This window comes from Dipodomys merriami, unplaced genomic scaffold (assembly GCF_024711535.1).
Source record: "Dipodomys merriami isolate MVZ:Mamm:240054 unplaced genomic scaffold, mDipMer1.0.p SCAF_12, whole genome shotgun sequence".
NCBI classification, from domain to species: domain Eukaryota; kingdom Metazoa; phylum Chordata; class Mammalia; order Rodentia; family Heteromyidae; genus Dipodomys; species Dipodomys merriami.
This window is the reverse complement of record NW_027202493.1, coordinates 34,724,566-34,747,038: the sequence shown is the minus strand read 5'-3', so window position 1 is coordinate 34,747,038 and position 22,473 is coordinate 34,724,566. Positions and strand designations below refer to the sequence as shown.

Genomic DNA, 22,473 nt, shown 5'->3' with positions numbered 1-22,473 from the left:
CACAGAAGAAAATTTCTCTGTGCTTTCCTCAGTTCTGGGCAGCACGGTTTATGTGCTTTCGAAAGTATATGGCTGGAATGTAGCTCAATGGCAAAGTACTTGCCTAGCAAGTGTAATGGCCTGGGTTCCATCCCCAGGAACCCCCCCAAAAAGAATATAAATAAACCCAAGTTTATAGATACAGTTAAAACACACATCGCATAAATTGGCATTGTGATGCTTGCTACAGGAGGCAAATGTTTTAGAATCAGTTCATTTGAGACAGTAACTATCCTAGACGCCCTGGGATAGGACTGTGGCCAACAGATTAAAGCCCATGTCGGCATGGAGCTTACATTCCAGAGGAAAGGACAATGGATAAGTGAATAGATAAGTACATAGACTATCAGATATGATAAATCAGAATAAGTATTTAAGGAGATCAAGAGGTATGTTTTATGGGATAATAGTTATAACTTAAAATAGAGTAGCCAGTATTTTCCCTTCTAGCATAGACAAGAGTCAATATAGCTAAGTATAATATAATTAAGATTAGCTTGAATCAGTTTGCCTCAGAAAGTATGACTAGAACTATTTTTTCCCTCTCATGATTTAATTTTAGTTGGCTTTTAACAAGGACTTCCAAAATGGCAGCTCAGGTTCATTTTCAGTTCAATGAGGAACAGTTCTCATACATATGCAGCCTGGAGTCAATTCTGCTTCTTGGGTTGGATTATTACCAAGCTCTTAACAAGGAAAATGAAGAAATATAGATGACTCAGGAATTCACCAACCACTTACAGCTTGCATTAAACATGATTCCCTAAATCCAGAAACTCACTGGTACCAGATGAAGAATCAGAAGGAATTTCTTGGCCAAGGATCCTTACTTGCAAAAAAAAAAAAGAAAGAAAGAAAAAGAAAATAATAATTCCAAGATTTGAGCTGAGCTCAAATTTGAGGATCTGTGGACATTCAAGGCTTATCTATTTTACATTAGCATATGAACACTATGAATAAGTAACACAGACTCCTGGGGGATTGGTCTAAAAAGGTCTAGAGTTCAGGAAGAATATTTTTCATGCTCTATACTCAGCCTTGTTCTTCAGCAAAGTAAAGCCTTCCTTTCAGTGTTACCAGTAATAACTCTATGCACGACAATAGCATTTCAAGATCACAACTTGTGATCGATAATTTTGTGATTAAAACACATTATATTGGATTACATTCTAAGAGTAAAGAGAAGAGGCCTTCCAGAATGAAGATGTTATTTAAAAATAATACCAATACCTAGCTGGGCAATGAAGGTTGACACATACAGTCCTAGCTATTCAGGAGGCTGAGATCTAAGGATTTGGTTTTGAAATCAGCCCTGGCAGGAAAGTCTGTGAGATTCTTATCTGCAATTAACCCCAAAGGCCCCCCCTCAAAAAAAAAAAAAAAGCTGGAAGTGGAGCTATGGCTCAATGGTATCATGCAGCAAGCCTTGAGTGTAGCAGCTCAGAAATAGTGCACAGGCCCTGAATTCAAGCATGCATACACAAGCCCTGAATTCAAGCACACACACACACACACACACACACACACACACACACACACACACACACACACACACACACACACACACACACACACACACACACAGGGATGGTGTCCAGGCTCTGAGTTCAAGCCCTAGGACTGACAAAATAATAACATTAATAATACCAATATGAAGTTGGTATCACGTTTCAAAGCCATTTACAGCAAAGGGTATCTCACAAATGACTCCTTAAATTGGTATCAGATCATACCTAAGTTTTCATAGGGGTGGTGAAAGGATTCTGAAGAGCTGCAGATGGTGAGGGTTAGAGGTGAAAGATGTATAAATCCCAACAGGAAAGAGAGAGAGGAAAATGAGAATGCCAAAACAACTTGCTTAGGTCGTCTATATTAACAGCCTTTGATTGGCAGAGACTGTGGGAGGAAGTTTTCGTGTGTTCATGCGTATGCATAATTGAGATGAATGACACACTAATAACACTTTGCATAATTTATCAAGAATTTTTCCTTGACTTTTCTTCCCCTTTGCACTGCTGTGTAGAAAGATGTTTAGTCCTAGATAATTCTATAATGAGGTATTATGTCACAAGACCCTATAAGTAGATACCATATAACTACGAACTACTAAAAATAGATTAAGTAAATTTCCTTTACTTTTCCTAAAATTAAAAGCCCAGAGAAACTGCTTACCTGACATACCTTAGTGTGAAACCTATTTTTGGATACTACCTATACCAAGTCAAATAGATTTTTTTTCAATTAAAAATTCACAGCAAACAACTTTTCTTTCATTTCTTTGCTTTTTTTTTTTTTTTTTTTTTTTTTACTTTTTTTCTTTTTTTTGGGGGGGGGGTCCGGTTGTGGGGCCTGAACTCTGGGCCTGGGTACTGTCCCTCAGCTCTTCAGCTCAAGGCTAGCACTCTACCACTTGAGCCACAGTGCCACTTCCGGCTTTTTTTTTCTTTTTGCTTATGTGGTGCTGAGGAATCGAACCCAGGGCCTCAGGCATGCAAGGCAAGCGCTCTACCACTGAGCCACCTTCCTAGCCCTCTTTCATTTCTTTGGGTCCTTGAGGAAGAGGATGAGGGACAGGTATGGTCTGAGAGATGAAATGTTGGTATTTCAAAGTCTACCAAAAAAAAAAAAAAAAGCAAATATCTGCAGAGTAATTTGAACTCAGGGAAACAAAAGTACCTTTCAAATAGTGATTTTTTTCTGTTGGTCTAGATTAGAAGAACTAACTTTATTATTATTTTTTTTGGGTCCGGTCTTGGGGCCTGACCTCTGGGCCTGAGCGCTGTCCCTCAGCTCTTCAGCTCAAGGCTAGCGCTCTACCACTTGAGCCATAGCGCCACTTCCAGCTTTTTTCCTTTTGCTTATGTGGTGCTGGGGAATCGAACCTAGGGCCTCTGGCATGCAAGGCAAGTGCTCTACCACTGAGCCACCTTCCCAGCCCAGAAGAAGACCTTACTTTAAAAACTAACAATATGTACCTTAATATTCAGCAGCAAACTCTCCCAAGAGTATTTTGAAATGCTTCATAATATAGTATGTACAATAAGCTGCTTCCGAATGAAGTGTCCCAATTTAAAATTAAGCAAGCAATTTAAATAATGTACTTTAGGCTAAATGTAAGACAGAAAGGTGACTTTTTTTTTTTTTTAGATTTTCTTTTCCTCTTCTCCTTCCCTTCTTTTCTTTTCCTTTCTTTCCTCTTCTCTCCTTTCCTGGACAATATCTCACTTTCCCAGGCTGATTTGAACTCCTGGGCTTAGTCAATCCTCTTGCCTCAGCCTCCTTAGTAGCTGGGAATACAGGCCTTTGGCTAGACCAGATCGCCCTACCTCACTTCCTGATTACTGGGATTGCAGGCATGCATCACACCTAGCTTCACTGTATCTACTTGTTCTGATATCTTCACATTGGAAGGAATTTCAAATGTAGGATCTAACAGTTTAAAATTCTTTCATGAAGTTGTCTATTTTTGGGGGGGAAATGGGGGGGGGAGTAGGAGTGATTCTCAGGCCCCAGGTTCTTGCTATGAAATGCTTGTGCCTGCTATGTCCTGTCATCACATTAGTTCTATGTCAAAATCCAATTTCAGTTCAGTCTAAGCAATTTTTGCTACTGCTACTTTTTCAAGGACCTGAACATCTGCCTGGCACCGGAGGCTCACACCTATAATCCTAGCTACTCAGGGGACTGAGATCTGAAGCCAGCTGGAGCAGGAAAGTCTGTGAGTCTTATCTTCAATCAACCTCCAAGTAGCTGGAAATGGAGGTGTGGCTCAAGTAGCAACCCACAGCGACTGGTGACAAGGCAGTAACAGATACCAGAGCATGGAATGGAGGTTTGGAGTATCAGAGGTCTTCCATCAGCTTCAGGTGGTCCATTTTACAAGGTATTTATTGAGCAGGGTACAGGGGTATACGGGCAGAAGGGGAGATCACAATATCCTTGAAGTCACAAATACCAATCATACAGTATAATCTTACTCAAGTAATAAACAACTTCTTTATCTTAAGAAGCAGGTGTAAACAGTAAATAACAACTTACAATTTGCATAGATTTTTGTCTATCTCTAAGATCCCAGGAAGTTTGGGGTGGACTTAGCCTACACCCAGGATAGAAATCTGAATTCCCATCAAGCCAGGACTGATCGACCTTTTCAGCAAACTCTCAGCTTTCTGAGAGCTCATGTTGGGAGGAGGCTTTCCATCCTCCCAATCTTTTCGGGTCTCACAGCTTGGATTTGGGGGACTCTCATAGTAGAGTATCATGCAAAAGAAAGGAAAAGATATCTGTAAGATCTCATCCTTCTGTCAGGGGTAAAGAGTTTAATGCACAGAATGGTCAGGCGCTGGGCATGGTGCTTCACATCTGTGATCTGTGCACTTGGGAAACTGAGGCAGGAAAAAACCCAAGTTCAAGACCATCGTGGACTATACAGTTAGTTCTCGGCAAGCCTGAGCTACATAGTAAGACACTGTCTCAAAAGATCAAGAGCTGGGGCTGGGAAGGTGGCTCAGTGGTAGAGCGCTTGCCTTGCATGCCTGAGGCCCTGGGTTCGATTCCTCAGCACCATATAAGCAAAAAGAAAAAAGCCAGAAGTGGCGTTGTGGCTCAAGTGGTAGAGCGCTAGCCTTGAGCTGAAGAGCTGAGGGACAGCGCCCAGGCCCAGAGTTCAGGCCCCACAACTGGACCCCCCCCCCCCAAAAAAAAAGATCAAGAGCTGAGGTATAGCTTATTGGCAGAGTGCATACCTGGTATGTTCAAAGCCCTGGGTTCCATCTATAGCAATACACACACACACACACACACACACACACACGGACACACTAGGATTCTAACTCAGTAGTGGAGTGGCACTTGAGACCACTCGTCTTGCAAGCTAGAGGTCCTGGGTTCCATACTCCATATTGTCCTCCTTTCACCTCTTTTCCCCTCCAAAAAAATGGAGAAAGGGAAACTAGAATATCATGGTGGGCTTGAGTCTCTGCTGCTAAAATGGAAGCTGACAAAAGAGGGAAACATTAGCAAGTTATCTTCATAGGGTTTGTGTTCATCCCATCGAGCATTTGGTTTACTTTTTCTACTTTTTCTTGTGCATAGGGAGGCAGTGTTAAGTGTGGAGGCTGAATCTGGCTGAGAACCAGCTTTGTGAAGTTACTTGCTCTGCCTAGAGATGAAGACGGAAAGTGTGACCTGTCAGTCTTTGCACCAAACAACCAAGGCAGGTTTCAAGAGCCTTACAAGAGATATCTGATTAAATTCAAGTTGGATCTAGATTTCAGGGTTTAACTTTTCCTCTTGTCTGGAGGAAACAGGATTCAGGGTAGAGATATGGGAGAGGAACGGGCCATCTTCAAACCTACTTAGAGACACCCTATAAGGACACTAGAGCTTGTATCTGACATTTAACCTTAAGCAAGATTGAACTGCCTATCAGTAAAAAAGAAAAATTCCTTCCCATTTCAACTGTGAATCCTACACATGGATGTGTGAGTGAAAAATTCATGCCAGAAAGACTTGGATCCCTTAAGCTGAAAATTATGACAAAATTAAAGCAGCAAATGTGAAGGTGCCCACCATTTCTGGTTTCACCTCATTTTCTGAATGGTGGGTGCCCCACAGCTTACTTCTTGATCCTCTTTTTTCTCTAGCCACATTATCTAGCTGATATCAACCAACCCAATGACATTATATACTGTCTACTTGTGACCCCCTCCAAATAGATGTCAACCCTAGACACTTACCTAATTGTCTACACCTTATCTTCATCTGGATGTTTAACAGTGATCTCATTTTTTTTTTTTTTTTACCATATGTGAATCAGAGTTCAAATACTTCCCCTCCATTTATTCTTTCTCAATATCCCTAATCTTAGCTATTGCTCCCAGAGCTCAGATCAAAACCCTCACGATCACTCCTTCTTTTACTCGGAATCTATCAGCGATTCCCTGGTGTGTGTGTCCTCTAAACTGATTCAAGATCTGACCACTTCTCTCCATTACTCCAATGCTGGTCTAGTCCCATCTTTATTTCTCATCTTACTCAAGCTAATTTCTTCGCTTGCTGTCTTGTTTTCTTATGAATAGTACCCATGCAGCAAATCATTGTTACAGTAACTTAATGAGCCTTTAACAAATACCTAAACACAATGAGGAGACCATCTCCATTTATCCCTCACTGAACCTCAGAGATCAACATTTTGCCAATCTTTATTCATCTACTTGATCCTCCTCCATGCCCCATATTTTGATGTATTTAAAAATAGACTCTCTTAACGATCAGATCAAATTGCTCACAACTTTCCATTTGCCTTTAATCTTGGTAAAAAAAACAAATATTTTATGACAGTTTACAAGGCCTATGTGATCCATGGCTATTCCCCCCTCAGCTCCCAAGGCTGCTTCTTCCCTGGCTCTGCCTCAGCTGCTGGGGGGAGGTGGGGGGAGCTGGGGGCAGTGTCTCACACCTTACTGGACAGTCGGCACTGGTGATCTGAGGTTTGCGGTTCGAAGCCAGCCTGGGCAGGAAATCCATGAGACTCTTATCTCCAATTAACCACCAGAAAACTGAAAGGAGAGCTGTGGCTCAAAGTGGTAGAGCACTAGCCTTGAGTGAAAAGGACAGTGCCCAGGCCCTGAGTTCAAGCCCCATGACCAACAAAACAAACCTTAGTCCATTACCACGTGGGGTGGGGGTGGGGGCTTGCTGGCTGCACCTGTGGCTCCGGAGGCCAGGGGTTGGGGGTAGGACTGGTGAATTCCCATGTCCCAGGGCATACCTGGAGAAGTCCCAGTCACACACATTCTCAATGTGCAGGCCAGGTTCTTGCTTAGGAGACTGAGCTGCTTTTTGGGGGGTGGGGTGGGGAGAGGGAAAGGAGGGTATCTGGGACTTGAGCTCAGGGTCTGGGCACAGCCTTTAGCTTTTGTGCTCAGGGCTAGTGCTCTGCCACCTGAACCGCAGCTCCACTGCTGACTTTTTGGTGGTGAATCACTGGAGATTAGAGTCTTATAGACCTTCCTGCACAGGCTGGATTCGAACCACCATCCTCAGATCTCCCGAGTAGCCAGGATTACAGGCGTGAGCCACTGGTGCCCAGCTCTGCTCTGGCCCTGGGGCATTCTGTGCATTAGTCAAGGCTCCCATTATTCCATCTTTGTTTGGCTGACATCTTTGAGAGGCCTTCCTGGATGTCTCCTCTCTTGCTCAGCCCTGATTTCCTTCTCGGTCTTTCCTCACCCCACTCCCCCCCACCCCCTCCGGCGTCTGGACGGGCAGCTCCCAGCACAGAGCCCCGGCTCGGCTCCCACTCCCCCGGCCCTGCCTCTCCCAGGCCGGGAGTGGACGGGGTCCGCGGGGCCCCCGATGTCTCGCGGGGGGGCCCGGGACGCCGGACAGGCACGTGCCCGTGTCTCCTCCGCCTCGGCTTCGCCATCGGGAGCGGCAGGGGGGGGGGTGATGGCGCCCCAGCCCACCTCCCGGGGGCAGAAGAAGGATGCTGAGGTCCGGGGAAGAGGAGGAGGAGGGCGCCACGCCCGGGAACCCGAGCAGTAAGTGCTCAGCGCGCGTCATCACGCGGGGCTCCGGGGCGTCCGGGGCTCCAGCTCGCGGGGTCCCGGGGACCCAAGGGCGCGCGCGGCCCCCGGCCCGCCCGCCTCCACACGGCGCGCGGCCGGAGCGGCGGCCTCGGAGGCGGCGGCGGCGGCGGGCGGAGGAAGGGGCGGCGCCGGGGGGGGGCGGAGGGAGGCGGCGTCCTCGCCACCGCGGGAGGCCGCATCGCCGTCCCGTCACCGCGGCGGCGCGGGCCGGGGCCGAACCCGGAAGTGGCCGGGCCGCCCGCGCGCGCGCTCCGCCCGCATCGCCCGTCCGGACGCCGCCGTCGCCGACGCCCCCGGGGGCGCCGCACTCGGGCGCGGGAGCCGCGCGGGCTGACGGACGGACGGACGGAGCGCGCGGGGCCGAGCGGGGGCCATGGCCGCGGGGGCCGCCGCCGCCGCAGGTGGTGGCGCGCGGTGAGGCGAGCGCGGCGGCCGCTCCGGGGCGGATGGAACGCGGCGCGGCGGGCGGGCGGTGCCGGCGTCCGCGGCTGGAATGGTGCTGGCGGCGGCGGTCGGTGCCTGCGTTCTGAAGCCCGAGAGGAGCCACAATGGAGACCGCGCCGCTGCCTCCCGCGTGAGTGAGGCGCGCCGGGCTGGGTCGCGCTGCGGCGGAGCGAGCGCGGACCCGGGGGATGCGGGGCGTGACGAGGCGCGGGGGCCCTCATTCCCGAGGCGGACGGGGACGGAACTCAGCCCGCAGCCGGCCGGCCGGGACTGGCCCTCCCCGGGCGGATGGAAGGTTCGGGAGGAGGGGAGGAGGGAGCGGAGGCGGGTGCTGGTCCGGGGCCCGTCCCGGGGGCCGGCCGCCGGCTCGGGTCGCGGCGGGACCCGCAGCGGGAGAACCGGGCGCCCCGCGGGGGCTCACGGTCTCGGGCGCTGCCCGGCCGCCCGGCTTTCCCGGCTGCCGGGGAGGAGCGGCGGCTCTCGGGGCGGGTGACCTTTACCTGGCCCTGGAGGAAAAACCCCGATCCTGGTTTTCAAATCCAGAAATCCGGACGTCGTGACCCGGGTACCCGGGGGCCGGCGAGAAGCGGGTCGGCCGGCCAGACACAGGTGGCTCTTGCGGGGTTGCTCTTGTTTCCCTCTCCTCCTCTTGATGCCCAAGTGCCAAGCCGTCGCCTGCAATGAAACTACTTTCTGGAGATCATTACCAGCTGGAAACGCCGGGGGTGCGTGGTTCTGCGCGCCTCTCCTTCGGCGGGGCTTTTGCGTTTCTTTGTAAGAGGCAGCTGGGTCGGAGGCGACCGGAAAAGGCCCAGGAGTTTTGAAATTTTCCATTTCCATCAGCTTTTCCTTAGTTGAGGCTTGACCCGGAGCGGGAGCCCCGCGATGGACTTTGAGATCGCCGTGGACCTGCTCAGGCCCGGCCGATTCCCGGAGCCCCCCCCCCCCCCCCACCTTCCCCCAGCATTTCCCACCGACGCGGGGCCAGCTTCCCTCCCCGGCGGCGTGCGGGTGCTGCCGGCCTCGTCTGGCTGGTCGGCAGGATTCCAGCTAAGAGGGGAATAATGGGTTGGCCATGAAAACAAACAAACAAAAAATCACATTTTGGGGGGGGGGATGTTGAATCCTTTTGGGAGAACGAGTAGGATTCTGGAACTAGTTTCTAAAAGTACATTAGGGAATTTCCTGCTTGAATGGAACAGGTCATGGAGATCAGAGGAGGCAGTGACAAAAGTCATCTTTTGCCCTCTCCTGGGCTGATACAGAAAGCGAAGGCTCAGAGATGCTTGATGGTGCTGTGCTGTGCTGTGAGGTTCGCTGGGGTGGCAGGCGTGCTCTCCGGCAGGTTGGAGAAGACTCCAGAACCCCTGCAAACACACACGGTGGTGGATCATCAGCCTCAGCTGCTGAGCACAGCGCCAGCACATGAGGGTTCTTTCTGTCCGGGCTGAGAGACATCAGGACAGGATGTGCTTGTCCGTTGGGATCACACGCGTGTTGTCATACATGTTATGTGCACCAAAGCTGCGTGCGTTTTGTATCAGTTCTCTGCAGCCCCTTTTTACATTAGCGCCAGAGCCAACTAAAGGAGGGAACAAGAGGCTCTGAAAAAGCAGTTAGAATGAAGGGTGGGGAAAAGAGCAGGTTCTGAAAGGAGGGAGTCGAGACAGGATGATTTAAATTGGGGGGAACCCCCCCCCAAATAGTTGTGTACATGCTAGTATTGGTAGACTGAATATAGGGCTGAGCGCCTAAAGCCTAATTTTGATATCCAGCACAATTGTTCAGTATTGAGACTCCACCAACCGCTTTAGAACAATGAGAAGCTGAGATGCAAGGGAAAATCTGGAATGCCGGTGTTGTTGAAATGCCTTTCAATCATGGCTGGCTAAAGTCTCAGAGACATTTTCACTGTTTGTATCATTTTAACAAAAAATACCAATAGGTTTTATTTTCGTTTGGCAGATCCAGAAGTAACCCTAATTCCAGAATTTGGTATAGTGTTATTTCTTTTTTTGTAGAGCAGAAATAGTTGTTCCCCTGCCCCTTCTCTCCCCTCCTCCCAGCGTGGTACCCTGAATCCTAGTTACTCAGGAGGTGTTCATCAGGAGGGCTGAAGCTCAAGGCCAAGCCTAGCAAAAAGTGAGACTTCATCTTAAGAAATAAATTGGGCGAGGTAATGTATGCCTATGATCCCAGCTACTCTGGGAAGGCATAGGTACGAGGATCTCAGGCCAGCCAGACAAAAAGTTAGACCCTCTCTGAAAAACAGCCTAAAACAAAAAGGACTGGAGGCATAGTTCAAGTTGCAGAACACCTCCCTTGCAAGCACAAAGCCCTGAGTTCAAACCTCATGACAGCCACAACAATAAAAAGATACATTTTTTTTTTCTTTCCCATGTCCCCATCTCTTTGCCTCCACTCCCATTGACTTCCATTCAGCCTGGACCCAAGGATACTAGAATTGAGAAATACAGATAGTGTCTTGGGAGGGAGGCTGGGCCTCCTTGCTGGAGCTGGGCTAGGACTGATGCGTGTGGGAAGTACGAAGTACGGCCTTTCACAAGGTTAGATTTTCAGCTGAGCTCTAAAGTTAGAAATTTTTTTTATCCTGGACTTAAAAGTGCCTTGGATGATACAGTTGAAAGCAGAGATCCAGAATTGTCTCCGTGTGTGTGTGTGTGTGTGTGTGTGTGTGTGTGTGTGTGTGTGTGTGTGTGTGTGTGTGTGTGTGTGTGTGTGTGTGTGTGTGTGGTTTATTCATTCAGTATGCAAATATTGAAGGCCTATCTTTGCCTGGCACCCTGTGGTGCTTTTGCTCAGGCTTCTTTTTGAGTACATAGTCTTGGAGGGGCATCAGGCATCTGTGTCCTATGCTCATCACCTTCATGATGACCCCATTGACCTCCTTCTCTGTTCCCTGCCTTATCTTCTCCTGTCTCTAAATTTTATGGTTCTCAGGTTGTCACTCGACTTTATGTTCTTTATGTTGCTTTCTCATCCTTGAGTATTTGTGGCATTTAGATTTGGGTGCATCTTGGGGTCTGTAGACTATTAAGGCCAGGTGATACTTGCTTCTGATCCAACCTGAAAGGTGTGCAGCTAAAAATTAGGTGTAGACTTGTGAAGGAATTCCAGGTAGTAAACCAACGCATGTAACAGGAAGCGAAGCTGAGCAATTCTGACCTCAGGAATGTTGTATGCAAAGATTCTAGTTTTTATAGTTTCTTGCATGGGTTTTTATAGTTACTAGTTTGAAATGAGACTTTGAGGCTCAGGACTCCAGGCACCCCTTAGGCCTCCCCTCACCGACTGTCTTGGCCCTGATTTCCTCCTGGCTCCTTTTTCCCAGATCGGCTTGCTTTCTTCAGGCTTTGCTTTTGGTTTTCTGTCACACAACCAAGTTGACATGTTTTAGTGATTCCGCATCACTGGATTCTTGTCATCAGAGGTGTTCAAACATAGGCAGACAACTTGTTGACCATGCTCTAATTTAGGCAACAGCAGATTGGTTATATATATATTAGAGCAGGAGTTTTGAATCCCTCCCCCTTTTTTGGTTTAATTTAAAATAGAAGTCTAGTGTAGAATTGCTAAGTTTCTTGTTTAGCTAAGTAAAATAATTATTGATTAGAAATTGCTGAGTGAGGTATAGTGGCACTTGGGATGATGAGATCATGAGAATCCAGAGGTTAAACCTAACTTTGACTAGATAGTGAGATAGATCCTGTCTCAAAAAAAAAAAAAGAAGGGAATTTGGCTGGGAAGGTGGCTCAATGGTAGAGTGCTTGCCTCACATGCATGAGGCCCTGCGTTCGATTCCTCAGAAAAAAGCCGTAAGTGGAGCTGTGGCTCAAGTAGTAGGGCGCTATTCTTGAGCTGAAGAGCTGAGGGACAGCACCCAGGCCCAGAGTTCAAGCCCCACAACTGACAAAAAAATAAAAATAAAAACCCTCCTCCAAAATAATTACCAACTGCTACCACTTTTTCAAAATTTTTATTATTTGTGGGGGTCTTGAACTCAGGGTCTGAGCACTCACTGTCCCTGAGCTTTTTTGCTCAAGGCTAGTGTTCTACCACTTGAGCCACAGCGCCACTTCTGTTTTCTGGTGGTTCATTGGGGATAAGAGTCTCAAGGACTTTCCTGCCCAGGCTGTCTTCAAACTTCCATCCTCAGATCGCTGAAGATAGGATTACAGACATGAGCCACCAGTACCTGGCTACCACTTTATTTTATTTTATTTTTATGAAAGGGCATTTTGATGCCCTTCCTTATATACAGGGAAGGACATACTGATTAAGGGACTGTCCTTCAATTGGATAAGTGTTTTAAGAACACCTGTTGCATTAGCCTAGTTTTGAAAGTAAAAAATTATTGAAGCTTGAGATTTGCAGTCCACTGGACCAGATGGCTTTCCTGTACTTTATAAGATTGAATTACTACGAATCTGGAATCTTTTGATTACTCCGGTGTTCATTTGTCTTTTTTACAAAGAGCACTAGCATGTGCTCTTAGTTTTGTTCCATTAGTCCTAAAAATAGGATGAGTATCTCTCACATCAGAGGTGAATCTCCCCAGTGGTAGGCAAAGATGTTTAAAATATTTAGAGCAGGAATGGCCCCCATTTCAGTTGTGAACGAAGAAGAACAGTTGAGTGAGTTGTGCTGAACAAAGTGTTCTCTGTGGGGATAATTTGAAGGTGCATTTGGGAACTAGAAAAGTGGGTTTTGGAAATAGGTAGCATTTGTGTCATAGTCTTAAAAATATCTCAGTCTGGGAAATCACTGCTCCCAACCAAAAAGCCCCAGACCCCTGTTTTTTTATTTATATTCTGTAATGTACGTAGTGATAGCCATTCAGTAAATCTAAGTGTTCTTTTCTGAGGATGACAGTCTGTTTAGTCATGAGGCTGTAATGAAGCAGCACTAGAGGTGTCTGTGAAAACCATTGGGCTTTATATTCTTTAAGAGTTAGCTTTTTAATTAGCATATTGTCCACAGGAGTTTCTTTGTGGTGTTTCCGTATGGCTTTTCTTATAGTCTTTCCACTTGGTTTAGAAAAGAGAAATCGTCTTTCAGGTTTCTATGGTTTTTACTTTTTGTTTGTTTTTAAAGACAGTTCTAGGCATATTGGCCATTAACTTATTCTGACTTTGAATTCTCACGTCCTCACAGCTGGGATTACCAACATGTGCCAGCATACCTGGCTCGGGTCCTTTTCTGTTGAATCCTATCAAGTTCCAAATGTATTTACTGCTCATGATGAGGCAGTTTAGGTTTTTTATTCCTATTTGTTGGTTGCAGTCAGAATCTAAGTCTTTTTTTCCCTTTATGGTTGAAACTAATGGCAAACAAACATATACTATTGGCGGTGGTAGAGAATGAGGAGGGGGAGCAAGCACGAGTTCTGATTGGGTCAGGATGTCTTCGATGAGCTGCTCATTGAGCAGACTCTGGAGAGAAGCAGTATTCCAGGTAGAGGGGACAGGAAGTGGAAGGGCACTGCATTCTTTCCCAACTGAGATAAGGCTCTAGTCAGTGTGTCTAGACTTTCTGTGTGTTATATCCACTTGCTGACATTTTGGATTGACATTTACTGAAGTATTTCTTTCACTGATGCTGCCTTGAAAAATAGGGCTTTGCTTTCCATAATACCACATGATTTCCTCTTTTCGGTTTTGGGTTTCGGAATGTAATTTACATACTTTACTAATTATAATCTTATCCACAGTCTTATACTGTATATCTCATTAATGCTATGTTTCGGCTGAGGAAATACAGGTTAAGTTACTTTCCCAGGCTAATAAATATTGGAAAACAGGGCCTCCAATCTCGCCCTCTTGACCACTTTCTATCTTCTGTATATAGCTTCTATGTTCACGGGCAGTAGCTGAGGCTTTGGCCAAGTTTGTGAGTCCACTGTTAATCCACTATTATGGCTTTATCTGTGTCTTATGTCGACACTCAAGTCTGCATAGGTCTGGAATTTTGAGGTTCTAAGTAAAACGCAGTGTTTCTAAAACGAGTTCATAATCTTTGTTCACGAACTGGTTCTCTCTTATAAACCTTTCCACGGAACAGGTGGGTAACCATTCTTCTGGTCCTTGATACACATTGAAACACATTTACCTTCTCTCTCATTCTTTGTCTTCCACATCTATTAGTCCCCAGTATCTGTAGAGTCTTAAGTGTCATCTAACTGACTCCATTTTCATGAATGGATTTCATGGTGGGCTTGCACTGTGAATTCTGTGTGCTGTCTCCCCAGTGTTCAATCTACTTATTTTAACCTAACATTGCAGTCATGTGAAATGACTTCCTCAAACCAAGATGCTCAGCTAGACAGCCCTGGCAGCTGTCTATCATGTTGACCTTCTCTTTTCATATCCAAGGTCATGATATCCTTTAACCTCCTAGGCTGAACTCTGCTTTATCATAAGCTAGAAATTTCCAGCTTTTTCCTATTGCTTTCATACTCCTGACCACCTTTAAAACAATTGGGTGGCCACCAGGGCCCCCAGGTACAGCCCCTCACAAAGTCAGACCTGTTGCTGTGTTACTATAGAACTGATCATCTGATGATTAGTCTGAAATCTTGCATCCCCGAACTGACTTGTGCCATTCCTTAGGGCTAGATGGAAAACTGGAGAAGGATCTTGGGTTCAGTCTACCTGCATGCTTCCCAGTGTTTGGTACTTGCAGTAGGCATCTAGGCAGCACTTACATATATGATTTCTTAATAGCTTATGGCCATTTTGCAAATTACTAGTAACTTTGAGTGCTGCAATTAAAATTGAGGCCAATAAAAATAAATGAAAACACATCTCCATTTTCAGTTTAGTTCCTAACCTCAACATTTGTCTTCTTTGTATGCTTTTCTGTGTGCTGTTTTGTTGTGGTTTGCTTTTTTGGACAGTACTGGAGCTTGAACTCAGGGTCATGAACTTGCTAGACAGATGAACATCTCTAGCCCTTATCTGATTTAGTTATTTCTCAGAGAGGGTCTCCTTTTTTTGCCTAGAGCCAACCTCAAACAGAGATCCTCCTACCTAGAACCTCCAGGGGGCTTGCCACTATACCTGACTTACTAATTGAGATGGGAATCTTAGCACTTTTTCCCTTGAACCTCAATCCTCCTGAGTAGCCGGGATTACAGATTTTTTTTTTTGGTCGTGGGGCTTGAACTCTAGGCTTGGGTGCAGTCCCTGCGCTTTTCAGCTCAAGGCGAATGCTCTACTGCTTGAGCCACAGCGCCACTTTCGGTTTTAGAGTGGTTTATTGGAGATAAGGGTCTCATGGACTTTCCTGCCCAGTCTGGCTTTGAACCATGATCCTCAGATCTCAGCCTCCTGAGTAGATAGGATAACAGGTGTGAGCCACCAGCGCCCGGCTCCAGATGTATTACACCTGGCTGCCCTATGGTATTTAATGCTTATGCAGCTCCCTAAGATAAATAGGTGAGGGCATATTATATTTAATGTTACAGTTTACATGAGGTATATTCATGGAATAAATTTTTATAAGTCAGCAGTCTAAACTATTGGAGGATAAGTGACTAATCCAAGTTCCTTTGCTTAATATTTGGCATAGGCAGGACTGTTGCTGAGGTCTTTCACCTGATTATGCTCCTCTTCTAGTGCCTTTTCTGTCAGTTGCTAGAATATATGGCCCATCAACTGAATCACTGGGGTGTATTGCTTATTAATTATAATTATTAATTATTACTATTATTTTTTTTGTTGGTTCTGAGGCTTGAACTCACGGCCTAGGCTCTGTCCCTGAGCTCTTTTGCTCAAACCTAGCGCTCTACCACTTTGAGCCACAGTGCCACTTCCAGTTTCCTGGTGGTTAATTGGAGATAAGAGTCTCATAGACTTGCTCAGGCTGGCTTTGAACTGTGGTCCTCAGATCTCAGCCTCCTTCTTAGCTAGAATTACAAGCATGAGCCACCGGCGCTCGTGTCTTTGCTGCTCTTTTTTAACCAACCAAATGATGATGGTACTGTGAAAAGTGACAACAGAAAAACAGAAATATGGTAAGAGACATGGAGATATTTGTCTCTACTTTAGCTTCTCACAAGCATCCCACTGACAGTATTTTTTTTTTTATTGTAAAGATACTATACAGAGGGTTACAGTTACATGAGTGAGGTAATGAGTATACTTCCTATTGAACATTGTTACCCCCTCCATTGTTTTCCCCCTACCATCCCTTCCCTCCCTACCTTCCCCGAGGTTTTTTTTTTTTTGGTTGTGATTAAGTGATTACATAATTTCCCGAATTTCACAGTATTGTGGAATAATGATGCTCATTTAAAGTCACAAGTTCATTCTAACTTTCCTGAAGCAAATTGTCTATCACAGTCTATAACATATAACGGTGTTCACATGTTATACACCATACATGTGATCAGCAGCATGGGGATATTTAGTAGTGGTTCGACCAGATGAGTGGGAGTTCTTTGTTTCTTAAGTCCTGTTGGTTTTGTCGTATCACCTGACATTTTGGATTTAGCATCCACTTATCAGGGAGACCATGTACCGTTTGTCTCTTTGCTCTTGGCTTACCTCGCCCACTGACAGTATTTTGTTAATTGTTTACGAAATAGTCTCTAAAAGATTGATCTTGCATAAGATAATGCTTCTGCCACAGTCCTTTTCCTGGTAATATAGTCACTGTCAGGGACAAAAAGTGCCTGATTGTACTGTTTGTCATGTAGGTGGGAGGGAAAGAGGGAGAGAGCTGAGTTGAACTGAAGCAGGGCTTTTTACAGCTCTATTGTTCTTCAGATCAGAGCACAATTATGTTCCAACTTCCATCAACCTCTCCACCTCAGACATGCCAGCCACCTCCTCCTGCCTGTGCTTCAGCTCCCTCAACACAAAGCCATATAGTCCCCGGGGAGAAAAAGGAGATGATAGCTTTCCTTTGTGCCCAGAGACTCAGGGCCCTGCTTTTTTAGCTGCTAACCTGTTTTAATAAAATTTGGGCTTTTCTTCCTTTTCTAGATGTTTCTTTTCCACCTGTGGGAAATCAGAAATATAACTTTAACAATATAGACACTGTAACTGCGTGTTGGTGGCTCATGCCTGTAGTCCTTACTACTCAGGAAGCTGAGATCTGAAGATTGAGGTTCAAAGCCAGACTGGGCAGGAAAGTCTGTGAGACTCTTATCTCCAATTAACCACCAGAAAACCAGAAGGGGTGCTGTGGCTCACGTGGTAGAGTGCTCACCTTGAGCTGAAGAGTTGAGGGACAGCACCCAGGCCCCGAGTTCAAGCACCACAACTAACAAAAAAACAAAACAAAACTGTAACTTACGTATTTGGTGTCATTATGATACTATCTTGGCATTCTGTGACTTGACACAACATAGGACGTGTGTATCTCATATAATACCTCATAGTCCATTCTAAGGGTCTATGTACTGAAAGCATAACAGAAGATCTTTTTTCTTTCTTTCTTTTTTTTGTGCAGTTAGGGATGAAACTCAGGCAACTCAACCCATCTAGCGTGTGCTCTACCACTGGCCTGCATCCTCAGCCTAACCCAAATTCTGCGTCTATATGACATGTTAGCAGTTTTTAAAAAAGCCATCATTATTTGATAATTTGGCCATAAATTTGTAGATTACAGTTCATCCATTGGCCCCATGCCTAATAAAAGTTTAAATTCATATATGTAAAATTTGCCATATGTCTTTTTGCCTTTAGGTAATTGCAGACACGGAAACTACAACCCAAAATGTATTTCTTGGGAAAAACTTTCATCTTTGTTTTTGGTAGTACTTGGGTTTGAATGCAGCCTGCTGGGCAGTCCCTCTCCCACTTGAACCACATCCCCAATTCAAATCCACTCTTTCACAGTCTCTGAGCAGTATGTTGGTTAGTAGGGTGGGGGTGAAGGATGTGAGAACATTTTGTTGGAAAATGGTAGGATGACAATTATTAGTTGAGGTATGAGTTATAGTTACATCTTCACTTTGGACATCCTGGATTTGTGTATGGGAGAATGTTCGTGAAGGTGCCAGCTTCAGAATTCAGGAGTTGGAAAGAGCAGAAAAAAAGAGGAGAAAGAAAGTAATGGGAAACTTTCAAAGCAGTACAGCATGGATGGTGACTTTGAAAACAACAGCTGCTGATGTGAACTTGGCAGAGACTGTGAGTAATGGTAGGTGAGTCATTACATGCAGGGGAGTCTTGCAGTTTCTGAGGTGAATGCAGCCAGCAGAGAGTAGAGCTGGTGGCCACCTAGGGGCCAAGTATTTATGTTCTGAATGTGATAGTGTCTTTAGTCCTCTGTTACTTTTGCAGCAATAGCATCTGCTTGAATTGTTTCTATCGGGGAAACCCTAAAAATAGGAGCAGCCCGTGTTTTCAAAAGTGCTCTTTCTCAATCTGGGATGATTGCCTTGGGGTGGGAGGTGAGCGGGTGGTGGGGTGGGGTGTATGACATCACCTGTTGTTGTTTCTAATCGTGCCGAGCTGCTCTCACTCTTACCCTGGGAGATGCTATTGTTCTGAGATACATAGCTCTGAAAATAGTTCTGAAAAGAGCTTGGCTGATTTCATGTTTATGCATAAGGTGAAAAAATTTGCTTGGGTTTATTTGGCGTTTACTGATCCTCCTTATTGGAAATCACTGTTCCAAAGTAACTAATAAATATCTAGTAACTAAGAAATGATTCGTCGTTTCTAAGATGTCCACCAGCGAGGCGCAGGTGGCTCACACTTAAAATCCTAGTTTCTCGAGAGGCTGAGATCTAAGAATCCCAGGTTTGAAGCCAGCCTGGCAGAAAAGTCCTCTAGATACTATTTCCAGTTAACCAGAAAAAGTGGCTGAAGTGGTAGAGAGCTAGTGGTGAGCAAGCAAGCTGAGAAATCCCCGGGGCCAAACCCTAGTGTCGGGGGAATTGTTGCACTAGATTTAAAACTTCTGCTTTGTTACAAAATCTCAACCATTTGAAGAAAACAACCCTGTTCACATTTATTTTCTTCCTTAGAATTTTAGTTACTGCCAACAGTGTGGTGGTCTTAATAGGACCCAGTCATCTTCTCGGAGAAGCCAGACTTTTCCACAGCTGAGAATTTGTTCAAGTCAGTAATTGGAGGAAAAAACATTTCTTTTGATTATGTCTTACAAGTGTAGCTGTAAACTGGAATCCAAGTCCTTGGAATCTCCACTCTGCTCAAATAGGACTAGTTGTAGAGTGAGACTTGGGGAAAGACTGCTAAGGTACCAACAACTTGAAAAAGTGTCTCCTTTTGAGTGCCAGTCTTGGAGCTTGAGCTCAGGATCCTGGGAGCTGTTCCTGAGCTTTTGTGTTCAAGGCTTGTACTCTACCACTAGAGCCACAGTTCCACTTCCAGCTTTTTTTTTTTGGTGATTAATTGGAGATCAGAGTCTCAGACTTCCCTGCCTGGGTTGGCTTCAAACTTTGATCCTCAGATCTCAGCCTCCAAAGTAGCTTGGATTACAAGCGTGAGCCACCCACGCCCAGTTCCTCTTGATAACTTTTAGAAGGCAGTTCTCAGAAATGGAAGCTTTTCTGGAAAAGGCTCCTGTGTTTCAGCCAGGAAGCGGAGGAAAGTGTAACTTAGGGCAAGCCTTTGCCTCACACTTAGCTGTGTGCTCCTCCCATATGTACATTTTTCACGTCTATAGTTTTAGAATGATGCATTATTTTCCGTTAATCAGCTCTGCTGGGTGAGACAGCTAGCACAAAGCCACATACGAAATGAGAATTAAGGAAAGGGCATTAGGGTTGAAAATAGCCCTATGCAGCAGGGGTGCTGTATTTGTAAGTGTACAAGGAACACTTAGAAAGGAAACTCACTGTTAATTTCTTACTTACTCTTTTAGATCTTTGAATAAAAAAAAAAGCTGAGAATAGCTTTTAGAGAACCCACACGTATAGACATCAACCGCTGGACGGCAGCTGCTGTATAGTTAATGCTGTAACGCTGCGAGTTTTAGTCTTTTAATTTCTTAAGCAAATATGGAAACTTGGCCCCTGAAATAACAATATTCTTCTTCAGGAAGACTTGCTTTCGCTTGAACATTGAGAACATCTCCTGGGATAATTTTTCTGGTTGGCAGTGTGATGTTTTCCTCTGTTTGGATCTATGCGTTATTAAAGTATAGGGGAAATGGGTAAATATTATCTTGTTGTCTGTGTCGGCACACAGTGTTACAGGGACAGAAAGTTTGTGTGGGCTTCATATCCTTTTCCCGGCTTTCCTACTGTTTCCTTTACAGTGTGAAGGAGCATAGTGGTCTTTCCGTTGTGAAGTGTTTCTCCAGCCCCCTTCTAGTGTGGGTTTGCTGTTTGGTTTCTCAACTTTTTTTGTTTTTGTTTTTGTTTTTTTGTCGGTCGTGGGGCTTGAACTCTGGGCCTGGGCGCTGTCCCTCAGCTCTTCAGCTCAAGGCGAGCGCTCTACCACTTGAGCTACCGAGCCACTTCCAGTTTTCTGGTGTTTTTTTTTTTTTGAGATAAGAGTTTCATGGACTTTCCTGCGTGGGATGCCTTTGAACTGTGATCCTCAGATCTCAGCCTCCTGAGTAGCTAAGGATTACAGGCCTGAGCCAGCGGCACCCGGAAAGCTTCTCGATTTTCTTAACTCAGTTCCCACACATCCCCTCAGGTCCTACCTAGAGTGTCTCCTTTCACTTCTGCAGTGCTTTCCATTTGGATACAGTGTCTTGTGGCGAGTCATTTGGTAGACTTCTAAAAAATTTCCAAGTAGAACTGATGCCGCCGCCTCCTCCTCCTCCTCCTCCTCCTCCTCCTCCTCCTCCTCCTCCTCCTCCTCCTCCTCCTCCTCCTCCTCCTCCTCCTCCTCCTCCTCCTCCTCCTCCTCCTCCTCCTTCTCCTCCTTCCTCCTCCTTCCTCCTCCTCCTCCTCCTTCTTCCTCCTCCTCCTCCTCTGTGATGGCATGAGGGGTTTGAACTCAGGACCTCATGTTCTTGCTTGGCTGTTTTGCTCAAGGCTGGCAGTCTTCCACTTCAGTTTTTTTGCTGGTTAGTTGAAGAGAGTTTTCTGCCTGGGCTGGCTTTAAACCACAGTCCTCAGATCTCAGCCTCCTGAGTAGCTAGGACTGCAGTCATGAGCCACCGGCACCCAGTGAAGGGGAAAATAGATTCCAAGTGCATTAAAAACAATCCTTGGTAAATGATTGACACTAAAACATTACTGACTGAAGTATCAAAGGACAAGATGGTATTTTAAAGAAAGGAAATGTAAGCAATACATGTTTACTTGCTAGCATACTTTTTTTGTACCTGTCTGGTCACCGTCTCTGGGTTTGTGTGCTCAGGGCTAGTGTTGTACCACACGTGAGACACAGCTGGGGAGTGGTTCATTGGAGATAGTTCAGGCTGGCTTCAAACCTCAGTCCTCTGATCTCAGCCTCCTGAGTAGTATAGGTGTGAGCCACCAGCACCTAGCACAAGTATGGTACTCTGATTCTTTGAAATAATTTTCTGAGAAATAATTTAAACCATAAAAATCTGTCCATTATAATTGCACAATCAAGATTTTTTAAATTAAAATTCCAGAGTTGGGTAGCCATTACTTCAGAATTTTCTCTTGTGCCTACTAATTTGTAGTTAATTCTCTGCCCGAATCCCATTGTTGATTAACATTAGTCCCTAGATCTTAGAACACTACTAAGACTACTTGTGCTCTTAAAAGTGGTAAATTTAAGCATGAAATTAAGTACCTTTTGTTTCATTTGGGAAATATCATGAAACATGAATGGCAAGTCAGGTTTGTTATATTCTTTCTTACCCACCTTTACCACTTACCAAATTACCCAAACTTACTTTCCTCAGTCTCTTCATCAGTTAAATGGAGTCAGTAATGGCAGTTGGCATACAGACTTGTGAAGATTATAGTGAACGTGTACTATTATGTCAGTGGCTGCTATTTGAAAAACATATCTCTTATTAGTGTAGGTCCAAAATATGGGTTAAGTATCTTGCAGCTAGAGAGCAAAATTTAAATTGGATTTTAAATGTCTGAAGTCTGTGTAAGATATGATCCTGCTCTTACCTTTTTTCTTCCCCCTAAATACTGTAGCAAATTGTAAAGCGAGTTTATTTCCAACAGAGATCATTTTCTAGCATTTTTGTTTGGAGCTCTCTGTTAAACCTCTTTTACTGTGTTTTCTGCGTTCTTCTTTGACAGAACTTTGATGCCAGGGAGGGTAATTACTCCTTCCCCCTTTTTTTTAAACCATAATGACCATCAGAATTGTGAATTGTGTCTTAATCTTCCATGGGGCTATCCTTTCAAGCGAGACTTCCTCCAAGCGAGCAGGGGAGGGAGGCAGTTAATTTATCTCTTGTAGCTTGACAAGCCAGAGCGAAATTATCTTTAATAAGATCTTTTTCTGTT

General features: G+C 45.3%; 1 protein-coding gene and 1 long non-coding RNA gene across 4 annotated transcripts in view; one reads left to right on the top strand and one right to left on the bottom strand.

The window, feature by feature from the left end:
- The window catches only part of LOC138823310 (uncharacterized), a 38,770-nt gene extending 29,841 nt beyond the window's left edge, over positions 1 to 8,929 (bottom strand). For both annotated transcript variants that reach the window (XR_011370784.1, XR_011370783.1), the window contains exon 1: positions 8,576 to 8,929. This is a non-coding gene — a long non-coding RNA (uncharacterized lncRNA). The remainder of the gene's footprint in view (positions 1 to 8,575) is intronic.
- The window catches only part of Klhl2 (kelch like family member 2), a 79,319-nt gene continuing 64,411 nt past the window's right edge, over positions 7,566 to 22,473 (top strand). Inside the window, exon 1 of one of the 2 annotated variants that reach the window (XM_070016525.1) lies at positions 7,566 to 7,583. Coding sequence is in view for 1 of the 2 variants with exons in the window: in XM_070016526.1 (XP_069872627.1) it covers positions 8,180 to 8,205 (26 nt within the window). In the remaining variant the exon portion in view is untranslated. Of the gene's footprint in view, positions 7,584 to 7,892; positions 8,206 to 22,473 lie in introns of those variants that run through there. The other variant, XM_070016526.1, reaches the window with a different exon arrangement.